This window comes from Kazachstania africana, chromosome 12 (genome assembly GCF_000304475.1).
Source record: "Kazachstania africana CBS 2517 chromosome 12, complete genome".
NCBI classification, from domain to species: Eukaryota; Fungi; Ascomycota; class Saccharomycetes; order Saccharomycetales; family Saccharomycetaceae; genus Kazachstania; species Kazachstania africana.
Window position 1 is genome coordinate 142,437 of NC_018951.1, and position 20,917 is coordinate 163,353.

The 20,917-nt window shown below is 36.6% G+C and overlaps 14 protein-coding genes and 1 non-coding gene across 15 annotated transcripts; 5 read left to right on the plus strand and 10 right to left on the minus strand.

The window, feature by feature from the left end:
- Window positions 1-534: 534 nt before the first annotated feature.
- Window positions 535-606, plus strand: KAFR0Ltrna5Q. The gene has a single exon. It is a non-coding gene; the product is annotated as a tRNA-Gln (tRNA).
- A 393-nt stretch (window positions 607-999) lies between these two features.
- On the plus strand, window positions 1,000-1,290 carry ISD11 (Isd11p; the record flags this gene model as incomplete). Its single annotated transcript, XM_003959768.1, has 1 exon — window positions 1,000-1,290. One exon carries the CDS (start codon window positions 1,000-1,002, stop codon window positions 1,288-1,290), a length of 291 nt encoding a protein of 96 aa, XP_003959817.1.
- A 278-nt stretch (window positions 1,291-1,568) lies between these two features.
- TPA1 (oxidative DNA demethylase) lies at window positions 1,569-3,323 on the plus strand (the record flags this gene model as incomplete). The annotated part of the gene is made up of 1 exon (XM_003959769.1): window positions 1,569-3,323. The coding sequence occupies one exon, from the start codon at window positions 1,569-1,571 to the stop codon at window positions 3,321-3,323; it is 1,755 nt and encodes a 584-aa protein (XP_003959818.1).
- Window positions 3,324-3,392: 69 nt separating this feature from the next.
- On the minus strand, window positions 3,393-3,863 carry RSM18 (mitochondrial 37S ribosomal protein bS18m; the record flags this gene model as incomplete). The annotated part of the gene is made up of 1 exon (XM_003959770.1): window positions 3,393-3,863. The coding sequence occupies one exon, from the start codon at window positions 3,861-3,863 to the stop codon at window positions 3,393-3,395; it is 471 nt and encodes a 156-aa protein (XP_003959819.1).
- A 284-nt stretch (window positions 3,864-4,147) lies between these two features.
- Window positions 4,148-5,722, minus strand: HOM3 (aspartate kinase; the record flags this gene model as incomplete). Its single annotated transcript, XM_003959771.1, has 1 exon — window positions 4,148-5,722. The coding sequence occupies one exon, from the start codon at window positions 5,720-5,722 to the stop codon at window positions 4,148-4,150; it is 1,575 nt and encodes a 524-aa protein (XP_003959820.1).
- Window positions 5,723-6,448: 726 nt separating this feature from the next.
- On the plus strand, window positions 6,449-7,105 carry KAFR0L00790 (uncharacterized protein; the record flags this gene model as incomplete). Its single annotated transcript, XM_003959772.1, has 1 exon — window positions 6,449-7,105. One exon carries the CDS (start codon window positions 6,449-6,451, stop codon window positions 7,103-7,105), a length of 657 nt encoding a protein of 218 aa, XP_003959821.1.
- Window positions 7,106-7,192: 87 nt separating this feature from the next.
- Window positions 7,193-8,122, minus strand: PIC2 (Cu/Pi carrier; the record flags this gene model as incomplete). The annotated part of the gene is made up of 1 exon (XM_003959773.1): window positions 7,193-8,122. The coding sequence occupies one exon, from the start codon at window positions 8,120-8,122 to the stop codon at window positions 7,193-7,195; it is 930 nt and encodes a 309-aa protein (XP_003959822.1).
- A 479-nt stretch (window positions 8,123-8,601) lies between these two features.
- On the minus strand, window positions 8,602-8,721 carry KAFR0L00805 (uncharacterized protein; the record flags this gene model as incomplete). Its single annotated transcript, XM_003959774.1, has 1 exon — window positions 8,602-8,721. The coding sequence occupies one exon, from the start codon at window positions 8,719-8,721 to the stop codon at window positions 8,602-8,604; it is 120 nt and encodes a 39-aa protein (XP_003959823.1).
- Window positions 8,722-8,970: 249 nt separating this feature from the next.
- Window positions 8,971-10,506, minus strand: GIP2 (Gip2p; the record flags this gene model as incomplete). Its single annotated transcript, XM_003959775.1, has 1 exon — window positions 8,971-10,506. The coding sequence occupies one exon, from the start codon at window positions 10,504-10,506 to the stop codon at window positions 8,971-8,973; it is 1,536 nt and encodes a 511-aa protein (XP_003959824.1).
- Window positions 10,507-11,499: 993 nt separating this feature from the next.
- On the minus strand, window positions 11,500-12,393 carry HIS1 (ATP phosphoribosyltransferase; the record flags this gene model as incomplete). The annotated part of the gene is made up of 1 exon (XM_003959776.1): window positions 11,500-12,393. The coding sequence occupies one exon, from the start codon at window positions 12,391-12,393 to the stop codon at window positions 11,500-11,502; it is 894 nt and encodes a 297-aa protein (XP_003959825.1).
- A 454-nt stretch (window positions 12,394-12,847) lies between these two features.
- Window positions 12,848-14,431, minus strand: KAFR0L00830 (cytosine permease; the record flags this gene model as incomplete). The annotated part of the gene is made up of 1 exon (XM_003959777.1): window positions 12,848-14,431. The coding sequence occupies one exon, from the start codon at window positions 14,429-14,431 to the stop codon at window positions 12,848-12,850; it is 1,584 nt and encodes a 527-aa protein (XP_003959826.1).
- An 818-nt stretch (window positions 14,432-15,249) lies between these two features.
- KAFR0L00840 (uncharacterized protein) lies at window positions 15,250-16,800 on the minus strand (the record flags this gene model as incomplete). Its single annotated transcript, XM_003959778.1, has 1 exon — window positions 15,250-16,800. The coding sequence occupies one exon, from the start codon at window positions 16,798-16,800 to the stop codon at window positions 15,250-15,252; it is 1,551 nt and encodes a 516-aa protein (XP_003959827.1).
- A 1,503-nt stretch (window positions 16,801-18,303) lies between these two features.
- On the minus strand, window positions 18,304-18,958 carry RPL34A (60S ribosomal protein eL34; the record flags this gene model as incomplete). The annotated part of the gene is made up of 2 exons (XM_003959779.1): window positions 18,304-18,647; window positions 18,922-18,958. 2 exons carry the CDS (start codon window positions 18,956-18,958, stop codon window positions 18,304-18,306), a joined length of 381 nt encoding a protein of 126 aa, XP_003959828.1.
- Window positions 18,959-19,541: 583 nt separating this feature from the next.
- Window positions 19,542-19,928, minus strand: HMF1 (putative isoleucine biosynthesis protein HMF1; the record flags this gene model as incomplete). Its single annotated transcript, XM_003959780.1, has 1 exon — window positions 19,542-19,928. The coding sequence occupies one exon, from the start codon at window positions 19,926-19,928 to the stop codon at window positions 19,542-19,544; it is 387 nt and encodes a 128-aa protein (XP_003959829.1).
- A 367-nt stretch (window positions 19,929-20,295) lies between these two features.
- On the plus strand, window positions 20,296-20,622 carry PET117 (Pet117p; the record flags this gene model as incomplete). Its single annotated transcript, XM_003959781.1, has 1 exon — window positions 20,296-20,622. One exon carries the CDS (start codon window positions 20,296-20,298, stop codon window positions 20,620-20,622), a length of 327 nt encoding a protein of 108 aa, XP_003959830.1.
- Between the last annotated feature and the right edge of the window lie 295 nt (window positions 20,623-20,917).

Below are 20,917 nucleotides of genomic sequence, written 5' to 3' on the forward strand. Positions count from 1 at the left end.
GGGGAGGACGGTTCAGTATGTAATGAGGATCTGCGATCTGCTCAGACTTGAGTGATGAGGTGTTAGGAGTTGTGTGTGGGAAATGATGCATGATGATATTCTCTGATGTTTACGTATGCGGATTGCATAAAGCATGACGTGGTGCACCAAGAGGTAATCAATGCTTTGTATGTGAATTACACAACTACCACACCTCTTTTTGACATGTATATCAAATTATCATGATAATATGTTTCATGATCATATGTATCTTGTCAATGGCTAAGCCAACCAGAGCGTTAGAGATGACAATAACAAAAACCTATCAAGTCGGATCTTCCTTATAGATGTGAATATAAAGTTCGACCTACCATTGTGCAAATGTGTAATGCTCGACGACTCATATATGCCTGTAACTGTGAATCACGTGACCATATGTATATGAATCGCATAGTAGATGATTACAATCCAATATCAGCAACAGGAGCGCCAACATGTGCCGGCGTATGGCACGCGCAGAGTTGAAACTTTTAACCACAAAAACAACAAATTAGTGGTTCTATAGTGTAGTGGTCATCACTGTCGGTTTTGATCCGACCAACCCCGGTTCGAATCCGGGTAGGACCTTTTTAATGTCAAAGCTCTTTAGAATCAACCATATTTTTGTCGAATTTATCAATATACAGTGCGCTATACTTCAACACTGGTGAGCATGACATACTTAAGATGTATCAGCAACCACAAGCTCAACCACAAGCTGAACCACAGCTGTTCCACTGCAATGACGATTAATCGATTAATTCGGAATGGCTTCAGCGCAATGGGTGTGACCGGCATGGGTGTTGCTCTCTTTTTTTTTTCTCTCTACGCAGCGGAAGATTCGTTTTTGTGGTTTGTATAAAAACGGGAATGTGCATCATCATCATCATCATCATCATCATTATCATCATTATCATCGTCTCTCTGTGCAAATCAAGCCAACGAATAGCACCATCTCTCCAGCGTGAGTAGTCCAGTATAATGTCCAGCGTACCTGTTCCAACAAGACGTCAGGTTCTGGCCTTGTACAAACAGTTCATCAAGAATTCAAATCAGTTCAATAATTATAATTTCAGACAGTATTTCCTAAGGAAGTCAAGATCAACTTTTAAAGAAAGCGCTGATCTTAAGGACACAGTCCAGGTGACTAACATGTTCAACGAGGCAAAGAAAGAATTAGGTATCTTGAAAAGACAAGCCGTGATCTCGCAGATGTACACTTTTGACAAGACTGTCGTCGAACCAACTCTCAAATTAAATCATACTCAGTAATATTAAACTCTCTACCTCTATGTAAATATACACAACACCATTAATTAATATAGAAATCTATCCATTCATCTCTTCCTTTCTTCTACTCATTTTGACTTTTCAATATTAACCAGCATCCGTTCGTAATGATGATCGATGTCCTAATATGAAATTTTGATCGTCTTCTTGGCATCATCTCTCGAGTGAAAAAATATAAAAAAAAACCATGTTGGTAAATTTTGGGCTAAACTCATCGCATTTCTATTGTAAGTAAGTACCTCTCCATCACTTCCTCAGTCATGTCTACTACTATCAAGAGGAAAAATTGTGACGAACAAGATGTCACTAAAAATGTTAATGCTAAGAAAATTATTCTAGAAGATGCTAAAATTAAAGATTTATTCAATGCAAAGATATGGGATCCAAAATTTCAACAGGAATTACAAAATCAAGTCACCGATGCTCAACCTTTCAGTTGGGGGTTCATCTCCGATTTGGTAGACGATCAATTATTACGTAACGTCAGAAAAGAAATCGAAAGTGAAATTCAATTCAATCAAAATGAAACTGATATTTATAAAGTCAATCAAAGTGGTGATCTAGCAAATCTGGCTGGTTTAGATTGGAATGACTTATCAAGATTACCAAATTTATTCAAATTGCGTCAAATCTTATATTCCAAACAATACAGAAATGTCATTTCAAAAGTCACTCAATGTGGTGATTTATCTTCCAAGAAAATGGATATGAGTATCAACACTTACACTAAAGGCTGTCATCTATTAAATCACGACGATGTCGTCGGGTCCAGAAGAGTCAGTTGGATCCTTTACTTGCCGGATCCTGACAGAAAATGGAAACCTCATTATGGTGGTGGTTTGAGATTATTTCCTACTGTAGCCAAGAATATTCCCTCTCCAGATCATTGTGCCAAATTCGTACCACAATTTAATCAAATCGCTTTCTTTAAAGTTAAACCAGGTTACTCCTTCCATGATGTCGAAGAAGTTAAAGTCGACAAACATAGATTATCTATCCAAGGTTGGTACCATATTCCTCAAGAAGGTGAAGAAGGCTTCATTCCAGGCGAAGAAGATAAATGGGTCTCTACAAACAATGCTACTCTTTCTTTAGTTCAATCTGACGCTTTAAAACAATATGAGTTCCCAAAGGATGAAAGAATTCCATTGTCCAACGACGAAATTTCACAATTAATCAATTTAAATGAAAATATCGATCAAAATATTACTAAACTTTTCACAGAACAAGAATTAAATGAATTGAAGAATTTCATCTCTATGGAACATTTATCTGAAGATGGTTTAAAGAAATTACAAGAACAATTCTTGGAAAATTCAACCATATCAGTGGAAAATTTCTTAAATAGAGAAAAATCTGAAACTCTAAAACAATTAATTAAAAACGCAGAATTGAATGAACAAGTCCCAATGACCACTAAAGAAGTCTCTGGCCCTTGGGATACTGCCAGACCACCACATAAATGGTTATTCATGTATCTAAATGAACAAGAAAAACAAAACATCAAGAAAGAAGTCGACGTTCAATTATTCGAAATTTCTAAATTTGTCAAGGGTGTCCCCTTCAAAAAATTCATTGCCTACATTACAAATCTGATCCCAGCCGGTGAAGAAGTCATCGTGAGAAGATTTAGACCTGGTTCCGATTATACACTTGCTGATACTCTTCAGTTCGAGAAAAATAGATCCGAAGATTTATTAGATTATCTTTTAGAAGGTTGTCTATGTCTAACATTATTCGATGGGTGGGATGATGGAACTTTAGGTGGTTATGAAATGTGCATCAATAATGACGAAGATGATGGTGACGATCAAGAAGAATATGGACGTGATGAAGGTGACAATATCTTGATCAATAAACCTGCATCTTGGAACTCTTTCAACCTGGTCTTAAGAGACGCTAACGTCCTAGAGTTTGTAAAATACGTTAGCTGGAATGCTAAAGGTAGCAGATGGGACATTAAAATGAACTGGGATATCAAAGATTCCGGTGATGATGATGACAGTGAAAATTGATTCCACCGTATGCTTTTATATTTACACGGTACCTGAAATATTTTATATAATTTTAAAAAAGAAAGAATTTTATCTAGTAACTTGATTGTGTGTCTTGGAAAGTAGTCCAATTGCTTGAGCTCTTCTAATGGCTTTTGCCACCCGACGTTGGTCCTTTACCGACAAGCCTGTCACGTCTCTATGTAATATCTTACCAGTAGAAGACATATACGGAACCAATAATTCTGGCGATGTATAAAGATTCAAAGGATTCATATTCTTCATCGGTTTATACGTCGTCTTATTCTTTTGATCCATATGCAGTTTTGCCATTGAAAAATCAAATGGATCGTAAATTGTAGACTGTACAAATGACTTTACCATCCTTTTATTCACTGTCTTGATGGAATCCTCCTTATTATTCTGTTGAGGTGTATCATCATTTAGTGATATGTTTATTTTTGTAGATGGATTTGTAGGGAAGCCATGGTATGAACAGCTTAAAATTGAGGCCACTTTTAAAGTTGAGCGGGAAACAGCCGCTGATCGATTCGATATCATAGACAGTAGCATAGTTTCAATACCATACAGCTTATTAGACAACGTTCTTTTCTATGTCTGTCAGTTTTCCATGCATATTTTGACAAATCTTTGTCCACTACATTTTGAATTTTCTCGAGCTCCGAACAACTAGAATTACGATCTGCAAATAGCAATAAGTAAAGGTGGGATATAGTATCTTTTACAAAATTAATTTAAATATTACATAAAAGTTATTCGGTGGCTGGTTATTAATGCTTTCAAAAGCTCAAGAGACTAACCGTTTGCACCTTTTATTTTTTATTCTATAAATCTAATCTCTTGATTTGTTCTAACCGTTCATCTACAGCATGTTCAAAACTAATAAATGTGTTTTCATCGTCTGTTAGAGGTCTCCGCTCGTCTAGCAATTTAGCATGGATAGATTGCAGAGCTTTTATGGAGTCAATTTCATCTATAACACACGAAATATTGATTTCATTAGCACCTTGGGAAATCATTTCAATATTAATACCTTGTTCAGCTAAAGTAGTGAACATAGTACCAGCTATACCAATGAATTGCTTCATCTGTTTACCAACAAGAGAAACAATAGACATTTTTTTCGTGACATCTACGGTACCCAAGGCTTTTAGTTGTTCAACTGCTTTCCTTAATGATTTCATAGAGTCTGCATCAGGGATTGGTAAAGCCATTGAAACGTGCACCTCTGAGGTGGAAATCAAATCGACCACAAGCTTGAATTTATCCAAAATGGTAAATATTTGAGCTAAGAAACCATGCGATAGTGTCTTTTTATTAGAATGAATATTCATGACTACGATGTCATTCTTGGTTGTGATTGCAGTGGCACCTCTTTTCTTCTTTTCAAAAAATGATGAAGATAAAGTTTCAGGTGGATGTGGTGGAGTGGATTCACCTCTCTTGGCAATGTTATCAGGGTAAATGATGGTACCGTCACCCCTTGGATTTTGAACGTTTTTAATTCTAATAGGAATCTTTGATCTGATGACTTGTTCCATAGTGAAAGGATGAATGACTTCAGAGCCGTAATATGTCAATTCAGAAGCTTCTTCTGGGGTAACAGATCCCAATAGACGGGCTGCTGGAACTTTTCTTGGATCAGCGGTGAAGATACCGTCAACTTCTTTCCAAACTTGTAATTCGTCTGCGTTTAATGCCACAGCGATCAGAGCAGCACAAAGATCTGTGTAACCACGACCGACACCGTTCAGAAGACCCATTGGTACTAAACCAAAGAAACCAGTGAACACTGGCACAATCTTTTCGGAGGATTCCACAAATGGTTGCAATTTTTCCTTTAAAGCTTGAACCAAAAATGTGTAAAAACTGTTATCTAATAGAGCAACGTTATAATCAGATGGAATGATGTGAGTCAAATCGACATATTTAGCCTTAACACCACGGTCATTACACAAAGCAGTCATAAACAGACAACTTAATTTTTCACCAGCAGACATGACTAAATCGGTAGTACGGGTGCTGACTTCACCAAGAACTTTAGAAGCATCGAGATATTTTTTGACAAGCTTTAACTCGTTAGTAGTATCAGTAACTAATCTCGTTTGTAAAACAGGATCATTGATATATTTTTCAGCGTTGTCGATATGATCTTGCTTGATGACTTCAATAACATCATCGAATTCTAATTCTTGTGACGCTAGGTCGCAGCATTTGATTAATCTAGAAGTAGTACCTTCCACTTTAGTGTATGAGGAACGAGCTGAACAAACAATAGTAACGTTATTATTCAAAGATTGCGAGTAGAATTTAATGATTTCATCTACAATCTGCACTGGGAATTTACCAACTGACGTCCCACCAAATTTTTGGACGATCCAATTTGTAGTATCTAGCATCTTTTATCGAGCTTTTTCAACTGTATCTATCTCAGAAAATAATCTTTTGAGCTGATCTTATATGCCTAAACAGTACGTCTTCACAAGAAACACTTCAATCGGTGGACATATATGTACATATATATACAGCATTTCCTAATTATCGAATAAAGTCTCTCTGCAATTCCAATTTTCCCACAGTACGGAAAATTTCTCGAAGTTCGAGGAATATCCCGGTTTGCCAAGCTTTTCCAGGAGAGAGTGAAAAATAATAGCGAAAAGTGAATGAGTCAGCGATGACGTTGGAACAACAGGAGGTTTCTCGAGATCTCGAAAGGCAACAGACAGGCGAGTTTTGAGGTTATCTGGTGCTGGGAAATGTGTTGATTCTTCGAAGACGTTGACAGGTGGTTTGTTCATGAAATGTGTTCCTGTTTATGGCATCTATGATATATTTTATGTACAGCGTTGGCCATTTGATAATCCAATGGACCATAATAACAACTGATATTACTCAGTCATATATACTGGTTATATAAAGAGCCAAGGCAGTGTAAATGCGAGAAATTTCTGGGAGCTGCCAGAGATCGTAGCGAGCGAGTGTTTGGCCCTATTTGTACGACCACATAGACAATTTTTCACATGTCGTGTCAATAAGCAAGTGGGTGTCAAAGTATAAAAATGATGGAACAGAAATTAGTTATTAATTGATGGAAGAATAAATGGCACTGGAGCGGTTCATGTGTGATGACTAGTACGCCAATCGAAGTCACCAAAAAGTTGAAACAGTTGCTTCGTGATCCTAAGAATCAAGTATGTGCAGATTGTAAGTTAAGTTCGCATCCACGCTGGTCTTCGTGGTCGCTTGGCTTGATGATATGTATTAAGTGTGCTGGTATTCACAGGTCCCTGGGGACACATATTTCGAAAGTTAAATCAGTAGACCTTGATTCATGGAATGATGAAAATTTAGACAAATTGATCCAGTTTCGAAATAATTCCAATGCTAATCTATTCTACGAATGCAACTTACCTGTCCAACCCACGGGGCTGGATGATTCTGCCACATTAGCAGAATTTATCAGGGATAAATATGTCTTGAAAAAATGGGTTGGTGATCAAATCATAATATCAACAGAAGAATCAGTACATACTGATATTACGGGGGAAACAGTAGCTGAATCTGAAATTCCAATTAAAACACGTGTAATTACTCCCGTTTTGACTGATAAAAACAAAAGCTTATTAAACATTAAACCCTTTCCCAAGAACATTATTAATCATTCATCAGAAATTTCTTATGACGTTAAGAAGTCTGAATATATAAGAGAACATTCCAGTTACTGTGTCTTCCCAAACAGTAAGAAAAGGTCAATTTATGAACTATATAAAGAAGTAAAATAATTCATTAAGTCATTGTTTCATTAGAGTTCACATAATCTAACTCATATATATACACGTACATATATTCGTTTGGAGACGACATTTTTATCAGTGACCAGTTGTGGGTAAACCGATGTATGCCTTGAAAGAGTCGTATATTAACCATTGGAAACTGGTCAATGTACCGATCATGAAGATTCTAACTGTTAACCCATTCCATAGGCCCATAAACCCAATCTTCCCATAAATTCTCTTTGTGGCATCCATCATCGATTCAGTCATTTTCCTTTCACTATTTACCTTTGAAACCAAAACATCAGCAGGATGAGACACTGTAGCACATAAAATACCAGCCAAATAACCCCCAGTAAAACTCACAGATATTTGTTGAAGTGCACTCATTTCGCTCTTTTTCATGGGTAATTTGGAGTATATATATTCCACAATCCTCTCAAAGGATGTGAACTTTACCATAGTGTAAGGGATTTGCCTACACCACAAAGGTACTATACCTTTATAAAGTGCGGCAATACCTTCGGACTTGTAAATCTTGTTTACACCTTCAAAGACATTGTTACAGAATGGAGGCATCGTGGTTTGTTGTTTAACTTTGACCGATTCGAATGGACATAGCATGATATCAGCACAGAATTCTGCAGTAGCAGATGCTAACAGATACACAGAAGTACGCCATCTATGGATAGTTTCGGGATCACCTCTACAAAGAGTGGATGAATAGAAATGCTTAAAATATTCGTAACCCCCATACTTTCCTGCACCTTGCAATGAATATCCAATAAAGGTAGCTCCAAGCCCAGTAAATGTCTTACCAGCACCTTCATTTCTGAAAATACTCTGAATACCGGAAAAATTAGATTTATAAAGACCTGGCTTCACTTGTAATCTACATTTAACCAAATCTAATGGAGTGACGAGAGAGTGCGTGGGACCACATGCAATAATACCACCTAAAGTACATGCTGAATAGAACTCCTTGGTATATAATTCTAAACTCCTTCTTTTGGGTGATTCTGTCATTTCTTGATACGATCCTACTGGCCTTGGCTTCTTATTTCTTGGATAATAATTGCTTGAAGTATTTTTGTTTGATTAAGATATGAAAACTTTACAAAACATGCAATATTATAGAAAAAGAGCTGTTTCTATTGGCTCCTAGTCTGTATTTCTCTCCCTTGGTCGTCTTGCTTAATTTTCCGAGATTGATATCAATTCGATTTTCTTGCCAGAAAAAGAGTAATCAATTCGATATTTCCATGAAGATGACAGTAGCAGGTATGGCGAATATAATGATTATTAAGTTAAGTTTCTCGAGAAGATAAATAATACAGATGAGGATAATACTTTTTGGAAACTGTATGCTCTTGTTTTTACTTTCTCTAGCTACATAATTGTAAATGTGTTGTATGTATAAATGGTAGGTTCCGTAGCGCGTCATTGAAAACAGTTGTGGTTCTATATTGACGATTATGAATTGAATGTTGTACTGCATTTATGCATCAGAATTTTAAGCTAGCCACTTCATCTACATCTTTCAGATTCATTCTTGTATGAATCTTATAGTAAATTGCAGTGAAGACTATTAACAGATTTAAAATACTCCAACTGTCTTCGAACATTGCCTCTCCGTAAACACCTTTCCCTTTCTCCTTCTTATATGCAAAAGTTTTTTAAAGGAGGGTTCTTATGATCAAAACTATCAATTATTGGTATCAACGTTACTTCCTTTGTAATGAATGTCACAAAAAAAAAAGGAGAAAAAGAAAATATGAAAGAGGTGGTTGGGGTCATAAAATATCTATTAAAATTTGCTGTGAATATATGTTGAGAAAATTAAAATAGTAGGAAAGATAAATCTAAAATCAGTTCTAAGTTATTCTAAAAGGATTATTGAAACCACTTGTCACTACATCAATTTTATAATTTTTGAAATCATTATTATCCCAAAATTCTTTCCTTTCATGGTCGTTTCTTGTCGTGTAGTGAATGCAAAATTCTAATTTACCTACTGTATCTATTTTTCTGATGTCGTCAATTAAAAAATGGAAAATATCCATGTTTGAACCGGGCAAGATACCGTCTCCCGGACTGAGCCAAACACACTCAACTTCACGGGCAGTTTTCCATGAATCCCAAGTGTATCTAACAACAACTCTTTTGTCATAAAAAATATTTTTCACTAGCACTTTACCAATCAAATATTTGGAAGTATTATTGTGAATTATTTTTTTTTGATGGCTTGCAGTATTATCGTTAGAGGGATTCATCGAAAATGCATTTCTTTGTTGAATATGCAATGTTAAATCTTGTAGAAAACATTTCTTATCCCTTGACAAGTTAACAAAAATATTTAGTTTCAGACTTTTTGGATTTTTGTTACTTAAAATTGGGAAATTTATATTGTATAATCCAATAACTTTGTTAGTTCTTAATTTATTATGAGATGTTTCAGTACTGTTGATGAATGGGGATTTTGGAAAATTTGAACCGCCAACATGTTTTGGACCAATTTGTTCATCGTTACTCGTAGTGACATTGTCCTCGGATTGCTTCGGCTCTAATCTGTTTTCTTTGATGATAAATTTTTGAAATCTCTTACTTTTACGTAACGATTTATCTGATTCATCTTTCATAGTGAGGTTATCCATCTGAAAAGTCATTGAGTTCTCAGTAGTGAAAAAATCATCATTACTTCCAGAATCTTCCACCTGTGTAAATGTCAGCGGCTTATGTAAGAAACTTAGAGAATCTTCAAATGCAGTTCTGCTCTTGACATTAATGGGACTTTCATCTTTTAAAAAATATTTTACAGGAGCTTTCTGATCGAAATGTACACTTTTACTTCTTATCAGAGTTGGTGCATTTGTAAAATGTAACATTTTACCATGTTGACTAACTTCTCCATCATTTAGTACTGCAGGTGTGGTTGGTAAAGACTTTGATCTTCTTTTCAATGAACTTTTTAACAATTCACCAGATTTTTTATAAACGGGACTTTGGAAAGTGTCTATACTATCTAAATCATTGAATGGAGATCTAACGGGAGTTCTTGGAGATACTCCGTCGCAAGGAATCTGTTTATTTAAATCTGTATTTCTTTGAAGTTCATCTTCAGGAAATTTATCCTCATTTAATTTTGAAACTCTTTGTGGTTTATGTAAAAAATTTAACGAATACAATTGATGAATCGAATTTAAATCATTTGAATTATTGAACTCATTATCTACATTGTTTGTATGATTGATGATATGATTATTGGAATTTTTCCTTATGTACATTGGTTTTTTCAAAATGAATTTAGATCCCCCCGTATTATTTCGTACATTTTGTTGTTCCACATTCTCTTTATCAGTTCCGGGCTCTTCTTGTTCTAATCGTTTTCTATCCTCCACTTTTATATACATGTTCAGGTGAATAAATGTACTATTCTATCCCTCTTCTACTGGACCTTAAATAAATACGAAACAAAAGAGGTGAGATAGAGATTCTTCGCCTGTATTTAATTTACCGTTGTAATTAAATAGAACGAAATATGGAATAAGGTACAGCAGTTTGGTAAAGTTGACAAAATAAACGACCAATTTTCCAACTACGTTTCAATATGAGAGAGGAATTTATAAATTCAAATAAAATGTGATTTTCCTTACTATCCCTTCCATTAAATTTGCATCCAGCATGAGACGATGCATAAAATGGGGAAAAGTCCGAGTTTTTCAGTATCCCACCAGGAGTCTCTTATAGAATAATCTTTTTTCTTTACACTAAAAAATCAACTAAGAGATCTGTATGTCTTGAAATGGACGGTTAGTTCCTATAGAGGGGGGGCTTTGAAAAACGTATGTAGAATCAGGAGGTTGCGTCTGTGACATCTTTCTGTTTGTTTGTTTCTTTCCTTCGTTTTAACAGGATTTTCTCCTGCTAAGTATTTTGCAAGCACTGCTTAGAGAATGGGAAGGGGAAAGCTGTTCTCATTCCAGGAACTCACTGTAGATTGCTACATGAAACCTGTTCCACTAGAATTTTGCAAAATCCGCTATTAATGAAGTTGAATCAAAGAAAACACATCTCCATCAGATCTGGGGCTTTCTAGTCGCCGGAAAGAACGTTACATACTTCTAGTCCATAAAATACACTAATTTGGTGACTGTTGAAGCTTGTTTCACACTTGTTCTGTTCATTAACACCGTTTGGCGGCTAATTTTACTAAACTGTAGAGTAGTTTGTCTTTTCTTGCAACTCGCAGTAGAATTTTTTTTTGGCCTCCTCGCCCGCACGTGGGATTGACGATTTGCACTGGCCGATTAAATGAAAGACTCCTCGTAAGTCACACTGCAAGAAGGAGGAGTGGTCTGATTGTATCATTAATACTTTAGATAGTAATATATAGTGAAGTATATTTATACACGGCAGTTGGAGATGTCGAAAACTATGATATCTGTGGCTCCTTTGCTTTTCAATTCGTCCATAACTAAACCTTTCTTAGATTTCTCAATCATGGCGCACACTGCTACCCAGCCGTCATCATTGATGTTGGAGATCGTAGGGGCCTTTCTTCCTGGTGTCACCACTAATATTTCTGATAATCTATCCTTTGGTGCGTTGTATGTACAGTAAACGTATCTTTGTGCGGTTAGCACACCTTCAATTCTTGATTTTATCGTTTTAATTAGCGTCAAATCACCCTTTGGGTGTTTTGATTGAATCAAATGTGCACTGGTGTCTAATACGGTAGCAATGTCTGTCAAGCCAGCAGCACGCATCGTTTCACCGCTCTCGACTAAATCTACAATCGCATCTGCAATACCTAGAGCACAAGATGCTTCCACGGAACCACCTACAAATTTAACTCTTGTACTCATTTGGCTCTCTGGAACACCCTCTAATTGTGCAAAATAAGCTCTTGTCAAATTTGTGAAACTGGAAACAATAGTCTTACCGATCAGTTCTTCTGGTTTCGTGTATGGTCCATTTGCAGGGACTTGCACTTGCAATTTACAACTACCAAATTTCAAATCCATAAGAGCCTCGACATCGATATTTGCCTCTCTTACTTGGTCGATACCAGTGATACCAAGGTCACATTTACCTTCACCAACGAACATAGGTATATCTGCTGCAGGTAAGAAAATTAATGCAATTGGTAAATTTGTAGATAAGGCAATATCTAATCTCTGTGACCTGTGGAAGTTGATATCAGAACCCTTCAATATTTCAATTGCCTTCTGATATAATCTTCCCTTCTTTGGGATTGCAAATAATAATCTGTCATTTAAGTGATTTACTAAATCCATTTTCTCTGTTTTTGCTCTAGGGCTAGTCTAAAACGTCTGTTGCTGCGTTGAATGATGCGTAATCAGTGGAAAGTAGTTTACTAGAACGCGGATGAGATTTAGTAACTATTTATAACATTGGAAAAGAAACCAGAGGCAAAAAGTAAAAAATGGTTTATGTACGTGCTTATGAGTCAAAAGAATTATTATGCATTTTCGTTGTGATTCATCTGTTTTTTTTAGCTTCGTTTCGTCCAGAGTTTACTTACTGTCAGAAAAACGTAATTTACTCTCCGAGTAATAATATATAAAATATTAGGAGGAGTCAAATATATCATACAAAATTATTATTAGTGACGGGTTTCATTAGCCTTGTTTACTTGTGTAATTTACATGTAATTAAAGAATTTATTGATAATTTTATACTATACTACAGAAGAAAGTAGATGATGCTAATATATACTTGTGTGTTTTCTTAACGACCGAAATATTTAATTTCGATCGGTCTTAATATGTTGTAAATGACAAAGGCCCAACCAGCACCCAATTCAAAACCAATGTCACCACCATATTCACCGATACGACGGGCAATTTGGCCGACCCAGTACGTTTGAGACATACCTAATGCAACACCAAATGCACCGACAATTAAAGCGGCAGTACCAGCAATACCGATAGGTAATTTACTCCAGTTGTCCCAGTCTTCGGTATTATAATTCTTGAAACTGTTATGTCTCCAGATGAAATGTTCGGAAAGAGCAATAGAAGAATAAATGGCTAAGTAGTAACCGATAGAATCCATGAAATTTTGCATGAATTCGTCGAAGTAGTAACAACATGGAATGGAAATGGCTAAAGCAGCGGCGTTACCGGCAAGAGTCCAAATGATTCTTGGAGTCTTAGCTAATGGTTCCCACATTGCTTGGGATGATAAAGCGATGGTATACATGTTTGGAACGTTGTTAGCAACAGTAGATAGACCTAAAATGACACAACAGAATTCACCAAATCCGTGTAGAGAATTTGGAACTAAGATGGCGTAAACTAACCCACCGACGGAGTTATTATCGTAATATTGCATCCAAGTGTCGTTGTTCAAGGCACCCATGGCACAAGCAGCACCGATTAACATACAGAAGAATAGTGGGAATGCTAAACCACCAACCAAACAAAAGAAAATCTTATATTTATTTGTACTCTTTGGCATGTAGACAGTGTAATCTGATGCGTAAGTGGTCCAACCAGTGGCAAACCCAAAGATAACACTACCAAATGATAAGACATCACCAGCAGTGGTAGAACCTGAAGTCCAAGCACCATTAGAAAAATTACCGGAAATCTTTAATCTTGCAATGATGACTAAGAAGACAGCGAAATTTGGAATCCATGCGTACTTTTGATATAAATGAATAATCTTGTAACCGAAAAAAGTGACTAAAACAGTGGCACCGATGATAACTAGACAGCCAGCCCATAGAGGTAAATTGGCCCCATTTTGGTTGACCATATTTAATAATTGGGCAGAAGCCACAGTATTGACGATACCCCAACCGATACAAGCAATAACATTAATTAAAGCGAAGATTCTAGCGGTTACATTACCAACTAAAAATCTAGAAAGAATCATTTGTCTTAAACCGAATTCAACACCAAAGACAGAGAAATATGCAACAGGTAATAAACCCAGTATATTGAAGAAAATGATAGTTAACGCTGAGGCACCGAAATTTAAACCATAGATTAAAGGGCCTAAGGCACCTGTAGAAAGAGCAGCAATAACCATATTGGCAGAGAACCACATGGAGGCAGCGTTAATAATACCATCATCATCACTTCTTTCATCATCAGTGACTGGTTCAATACCTTTGGTCTCTGCGACGTTCATACCAGAAATGAGTCTGGAAAAGAAGGACAATTGAGTTTCCTCAGAGCTTTCCACAATGTAAGGTTCTTCAGAAGAATAAGCATCTGATAATTCAATCTTCTTATCCACGACATCGTTCTTTAAGTTTTCGAGATCTTGAATCTCATAAACATTACGTTGTTCTGAACTAGACATTGTCTCCTTCTTGTATGTGCTTGCAGTTGATATTTTAATGATGTCCTCTTGGAATATAAATATACCCGAATTTCTAAAGAATAAGAAAGATGATCTTTCCTGTAATGGATATAAGTCGGTATATTTATATAACAAATATTCCAGTTACGTTAAGAAGTCTAAAATTTTATTTAATAGCAAGAGTAAATTAATTAACCAATTTATTAATTAATCTAATTAATGGTAAAGCGATGATGACCTTGTTCGAAGATACCTTCTTTTCTTTTTTGAAAAATTTTCCTCTCTTTCGCTGCGCTCGCGTCTTTTTTCTCTTTCGTGTGTGCCATGCGCTGGGAAAAGAAGCGATCCTTTCTAATACAAAAAAAAAATAAATATGAGACTTCTTTCTTTTTGACCTCTTTTGCTTAGAAAACAGCGTAGAACAATAGAGCGGAGAGGATGTTGATCAATCTGGTTGTGGCATACAGAGACGACCAACACCGCAATGTGTAGAGCCACGCTGACGGTACTTCTCTTGGGGAGTTGGGCTGAGAGAAGTCAGCCAGCCCATGCATGTTATGGAGATATTCCCCTCCATATTGCGTTTGACAATAATGCATGGTTTAGATGACTCGTACTTGTTTGAGCCTTGTAGCGTACGGAGATTCCCGGCATGTAATAAATAGTAAGTGAAAGAGTATAAGTGTTATGTTGGAAAAGGTGACAGATTCTGATTCTGTCCAATATCTTGAATATATATACACGTACATTAATTAATATCGACATAAAGGAGTAAAAACATTCATAACTACTAGAAAACGTTCACATTAAAATTTGTCTTAGCGACCGACGTATTTCAACTCTAATGGTCTAACAGCCACATATACTATAAATGCCCAACTGCCGCCTAACTCTAAACCAATGTCTCCACCGTTTTCACCAATTAAACGGCCTATCTCACCAGTCCAGAACGTTTCATTCATACCTAGAGCTACACCAAAGGCACCGACAAATAATGCAATCGCACTGGCTATTCCTAAGGGTAATTTGGATGGATTATTCCAGTCTTCAATGTTATAGTTTCTGAAATCATTACGTCTGAAGATGAAATGTTCCGCTAATCCTAACGAAATGTAAATGGCGCTATAATAAGCAACTGTATTCATAAAATATTCCAGGAAAGATTCGTAGTAATAGCATGCAGGAATTGCAATGGCTAATGCCGCACAGTTCCCTGCCACGGTCCAGAATGCTCTTGGTAACTTCGCTAGTGGCTCCCATGTGGCTTGTACTGATAAGGCAATGGTATACATATTAGGACAATTATTAGCGATTGTAGATAATGCAAATACCACACAACAAAATTCACCAAACCCATGTAAAGATTTTCTCACTAAGACACAGTAGATCAGCCCGCCAATACCATTGTTATTATAATATTCTGACCATATACTATCAGTATATGTACCCATGGCCAAGGCTGCGCCAAGCATCATGGAGAATACTAATGCAATGAACAGACCCATGTATAAAAAGATAAAAATTTTCATCTTGCTCGTATTTCTTGGCATATAGACAGTGTAATCCGCTGCATACGTAGCCCATGCAGCTGCATAGCCGTATACTGCACAACCAAATGATAATACATTACCTGCAGTGGTAGGACCCGACGTCCAATCACCATTCGTAAAGTTACCGGACATTTTCATACGAGCAATTAATATAAGAAAAATTGCAAAATTTGGTATCCATGACCATCTTTCATAATTATGGATCACCTTGTAACCAAAGAAAGTGACCAATACAGTGCCACCTAGAATAATAAGACATCCAGCCCATAGTGGACACTGATGACCATTTTGGTTAACCATATTTAACACTTGAGCGGAACAAATTGTGTTTAATACACACCAACCCACACAGGAAATGACATTAACTAGTGAGAAAAACCTGCCTGTCCAATAACCCATGAAATATCTTGATAGAACCATCTGTCTCAGGCCCAATTTCGCACCGAATATTGAAAAGTAGGCGACTGGAAGCACACCGATCATATTGAAGAAAATAATCGTTAGAGCAGAGGCGCCAAAATTTAAACCATAAACTGGTGGCCCTAAGGCACCTGTGGTAAGGCATGAAAGAACCAGATTAGCAGAAAACCACATATTTGCAGGGTGTAAGACGGAAGTGTCTGTCTTCAAATCATCTGTAACTGGGTCAATACCATGCGTTTCTGCATTTAAATTTGATATCCATGTATGTAAAAAGAGAGAACTTTCCTCGGTGGCTATGGACTCTGATTTTGACGAAAACTCTGTTTTCGATACAGTCCCATCTAAATGCTTATTACCAACAATTTTTTCTAAATCTTGAATTTCACTTTCTGGCATTATAAAGGGAGAAAAAGACTGCGAATGAAAAAGGTAACAATAGACCTTTGCGACTTGGTATAAGCTTCTCTATTTTATGAAAAGCTGCTTGTACATGTACCTTGTACCTGAGAAATAGTCATCGATGCTTAAGTTATTTGATGTCTTTATATATAATTGGCATTTGACATTTTGATAAAGAAAAGATTATCAAAAGAATTGGAAAAAGTAACCTATCTCAGTAAGAAAACTCGTAGAGGGGATATCCGAAATTTTGAGATTTGATAATACTTTTTTTTTCTAACACTCATCCAAGACGCTTTCACTGTGAATAATGCGTATGCAAAATCCGTAGGAGAATGAAATTTGTTCGGAAATTCGACGGATGGAAAAGGAAAAAAGCCATGAAAATGGCACCGACGACTTCACATGTTGAGAAAGGACTGGAAGAAAACGGGCTGTGTGGTTAGTAATGGTGTGCTTAGCAGCAACTTTGGAAACTGCAATCAGAAATAAGGACATAGGCATACACAATTTGCGACGTAAAATGTGGACAGACAATTTTTTTGGTATTAGTGGAAGCTGGATCAGTTCTAGTACTCAAAGTTTACTGCTTGTTCTACCTTCCTTCTATTTTGTAAAGTTTTTATCGTTATCGTATGCGTGCTTTTTGATGGCAATCTACATATATTATGATTGTCATTAGCAGTTGTAGATATATGGGATTCCCCCAAACAAATGTCTATATAGGCATGCTGCCTATATAATCCTTAAGTGTCCCCTTTTATGCCATGACAGTCGTTCTATTCAATATTTCATGTGCATGAATTGTCATTGTAGTTATTGAACTATCTCTAAATTTGTCGTTTTCTTCCACATAAATGTATGGGTTTTGGCAGAAATGGTGCCAAAACTTTTCTGACGCCGATGACAGATTTCCGGAAAGGGAAAATTTCGCACCATGAAGCAGTGAATAATGCATTTCAGATACATAAAATCATATTATCCTAATCAAAATTAATGGCACAAGACATTATGGAGAGAGCTGTAGCAAAAAAACTTGGTAATTTTCTGAGAATTAATACATGCTTGAAAAGAATAATCTTCCAGCCTCCTATAAGTTTACTCAATTCGAGGATTCCAACTTTTGTTGTAAAAGACAACTGCATATAATGACTACGATTTGTCCCTCCGATGATGTCCTAACACATTTTTTCTATTGGGTGAGTTATTGTTTTTTCCATCTTTTTCAGTGGCCGTTATCATCGATGCATGAGAAATGCGTGCGCCAAAGTAAATTTTTCGCACCTTATGATTGTTCAAAGTAGAGCGAGAGAAAGAAAATGCATTACTCATCCAGGAAAGATTCGGAACGTTTAGTTCCACAAAACAAGAGAAGACGACAAAAATATTGATATAAAATTTGTAAGAGTTAAAATTGCCTATAACATGTTACAGGTAAAAGTATATGAATAAAATTTTGTGCTAAATAATAATAATTATGTAAAAATATTATCGATTATTTTAGTTCTTACCCTTCTTCTTGGAATCCTTCTTTTCGGCCTTCTTAGCAGCTTCAGTTTGTTCCTTGACGACCTTCTTAACGATCTTTTGTTCTTCAATTAAGAAAGCTCTGACAATTCTTTCCTTGACACAGTTAGCACATCTGGAACCACCGTAAGCTCTGGAAACAGTCTTGTGAGTCTTGGAGACAGTAGCGTATTGTCTTGGTCTTAAAGCAGCAACACCGGCTAAAGCGATACCACAGTCACCACACTTTGGTCTAGAAGCTAACTTCTTGACGTGTTGGGCACGTAAAACACCACCTGGGGTCTTGACGACCTTAATCTTGTTAGACTTGGTGTTGTCTGTTTGAAAAAAACGATAGAGTTTATTGTTAGTAAAAAAAGCTTTCTCATAGGTGAGAGGAAAAAATGTATGGAATCTTGTAAAATGGTCTAGTCTGAGCATAGAACCGTTCGATACCAATACTCAACTTACTGGCATTGCATCTTCTTCCAGGAACCAAGCTTTTAATGTTCCGTACGGGTCATTCCACCATAAATTTGGTTGAAGTCTAAGCATCTTAAGGATTCCATTAATTTTCCACTTGTGAGTTTATTGGAGTGTTCTTAAACATACATGGATTTCTTCTTCTGAAGGTAACACGTTGAGCCATTTTTGATTGATCTCTTGATATATTATCTTACAGAATTGACAACTGTTTACATTTTAATGGAATTTTAATCACTAATAATTATGAAAATTAAGTGGTTTAGGATTATTGCGATGAATGGGCATACTCTGCGTACACTTTCCGAATTCCCCGTTCACTGAGTTTGCGAGACGAAACTTTGGAAAGAGATTCGTGAACTCCCAGGCAGAGATCCCATTACGGCACAGGGCCATCGTCGGTCTACAGGCCCACCAGACACCTCCTGCAAGTTGCGTCCAATTCCCTGAGAGAATTCCTACTGGGCAGGATGGGAGCAGTCGAATGCGGATACGTGTTGGAACTTCGTCATCTTTCTCCACTGCGAACAAATAAAAACGGAAAAAGTGACGCAAAAATAAATCGAAAAGAAAAAAATAGTCCTGCAATAACCACCCAGACCTCGAACCCATACACAATGCAAAAACAGTCAAAGACAAAACTTGTAAGAAACTTTCTCTGTATATTGGTGTGTACAAATTGAAATAAAAATATGTCGAAGTGTATCATTATTTATCATAGGTTCTTCTATATGGGGTGTATATTATATTTAATTGTTTTCAACAGCAACAACTTCAATTTCCAAGTCTGCATTTAATGGTAAAGCAGCCACGGCAACACACGATCTGGCAGGCTTGTGAGCCTTGAAATATTTAGCGTAAACAACATTTAATTCACTGAAATATTTGATATCAGCTAAGAAAATATTGACTTTAACGATATTTTCTAAAGAGGAATTGCTTGCTTTCAAGACGGTCTTGATATTTTCCAATACTTGAGTAGTCTTATCGGCAATGGAGCCTTCAACTGGCTTCCCATCTGGTGTTAGTGGGATTTGGCCAGAAAGATAAATCATGTTTCCGACTTTAGCAGCGTGAGAATAAGAAGCGGCTTGTGCTGGTGCACCTGGAGCGTTGATTGTGGTAACGTTAGACATTGTTCGATTTTCGTGATGTTTGTTTTAAGGCTACTCTTGAGCATTGTTGTTTTTTTCTTTTATCAAGGAAGATTTACATATATATATATCGCTCAATGGCAAGTATGACTAATGACGCCCATTACGTTGCTACGGGAATGGACGAGTTTGTCTACTGCTGAGCAAATATGTACAAGAAAACGCGTGACTGCGTCATTGAGACACACGAGTCTGGTGAATCTGTTGTTCAAGATCGTTGCTATTTACTCCGAACTGTCTTGACGTTTAATGAGCATTTCAAAATGAAGGAATAAGGGCAAAAAGAAAGGAAGGTGGAAAAACAAGATCCCAACATAAGAAGGAGAGGAAGTTCTGGACTGGACTAATAATGAGTAGGGCCAGTAAGATAACCTTCGGTGTGTCGTGCCTCGTCACTGCCGTCACGGTGGTAGGTGTTCATATTGTACAAGGCATGGAAAGAGAGACTTTACATCAGGGACCTATCAAAGATGCCAAGAGATTAGCAGAGAAGAAGAAGTTGAAAGAGGCTAAAGTGGAATTAGACGACGAGACGAAGTTGAAGAAAAGGACATTCAATATAAACGATCATGACAAACAGCAAGAATTGAGAAAGAAATACGAAACTATGCAACCATTGACCGGAGAAGTCGTTACGAAGGACGGCGAAGTTGTATCTTCATCACTGTCTAATTGACGCTCTTTTTCCTCGAGCAATATCCACTAAAACCTGTAAATAGAAGCCTTCTATTGGCAACAGTACATATCTATGTATAGTAACATCCACTCTTCAAGTGGCATTCTCAAAGGGTTTTCCCATTCAGAGATGCTGTGTTTCAGTCAAAACCACTTGTATGACAAAGCGCTTTGAAAGGAAAAGGAAAAAAAAGTATTTATAAACATCTTTAGCAAAGAAGCCATTTTTACAAAGGATATTCTAAGATTTCAGGACAGAATCATTCCAGACGTTCTATTGGAACTCCAGTGTGAAG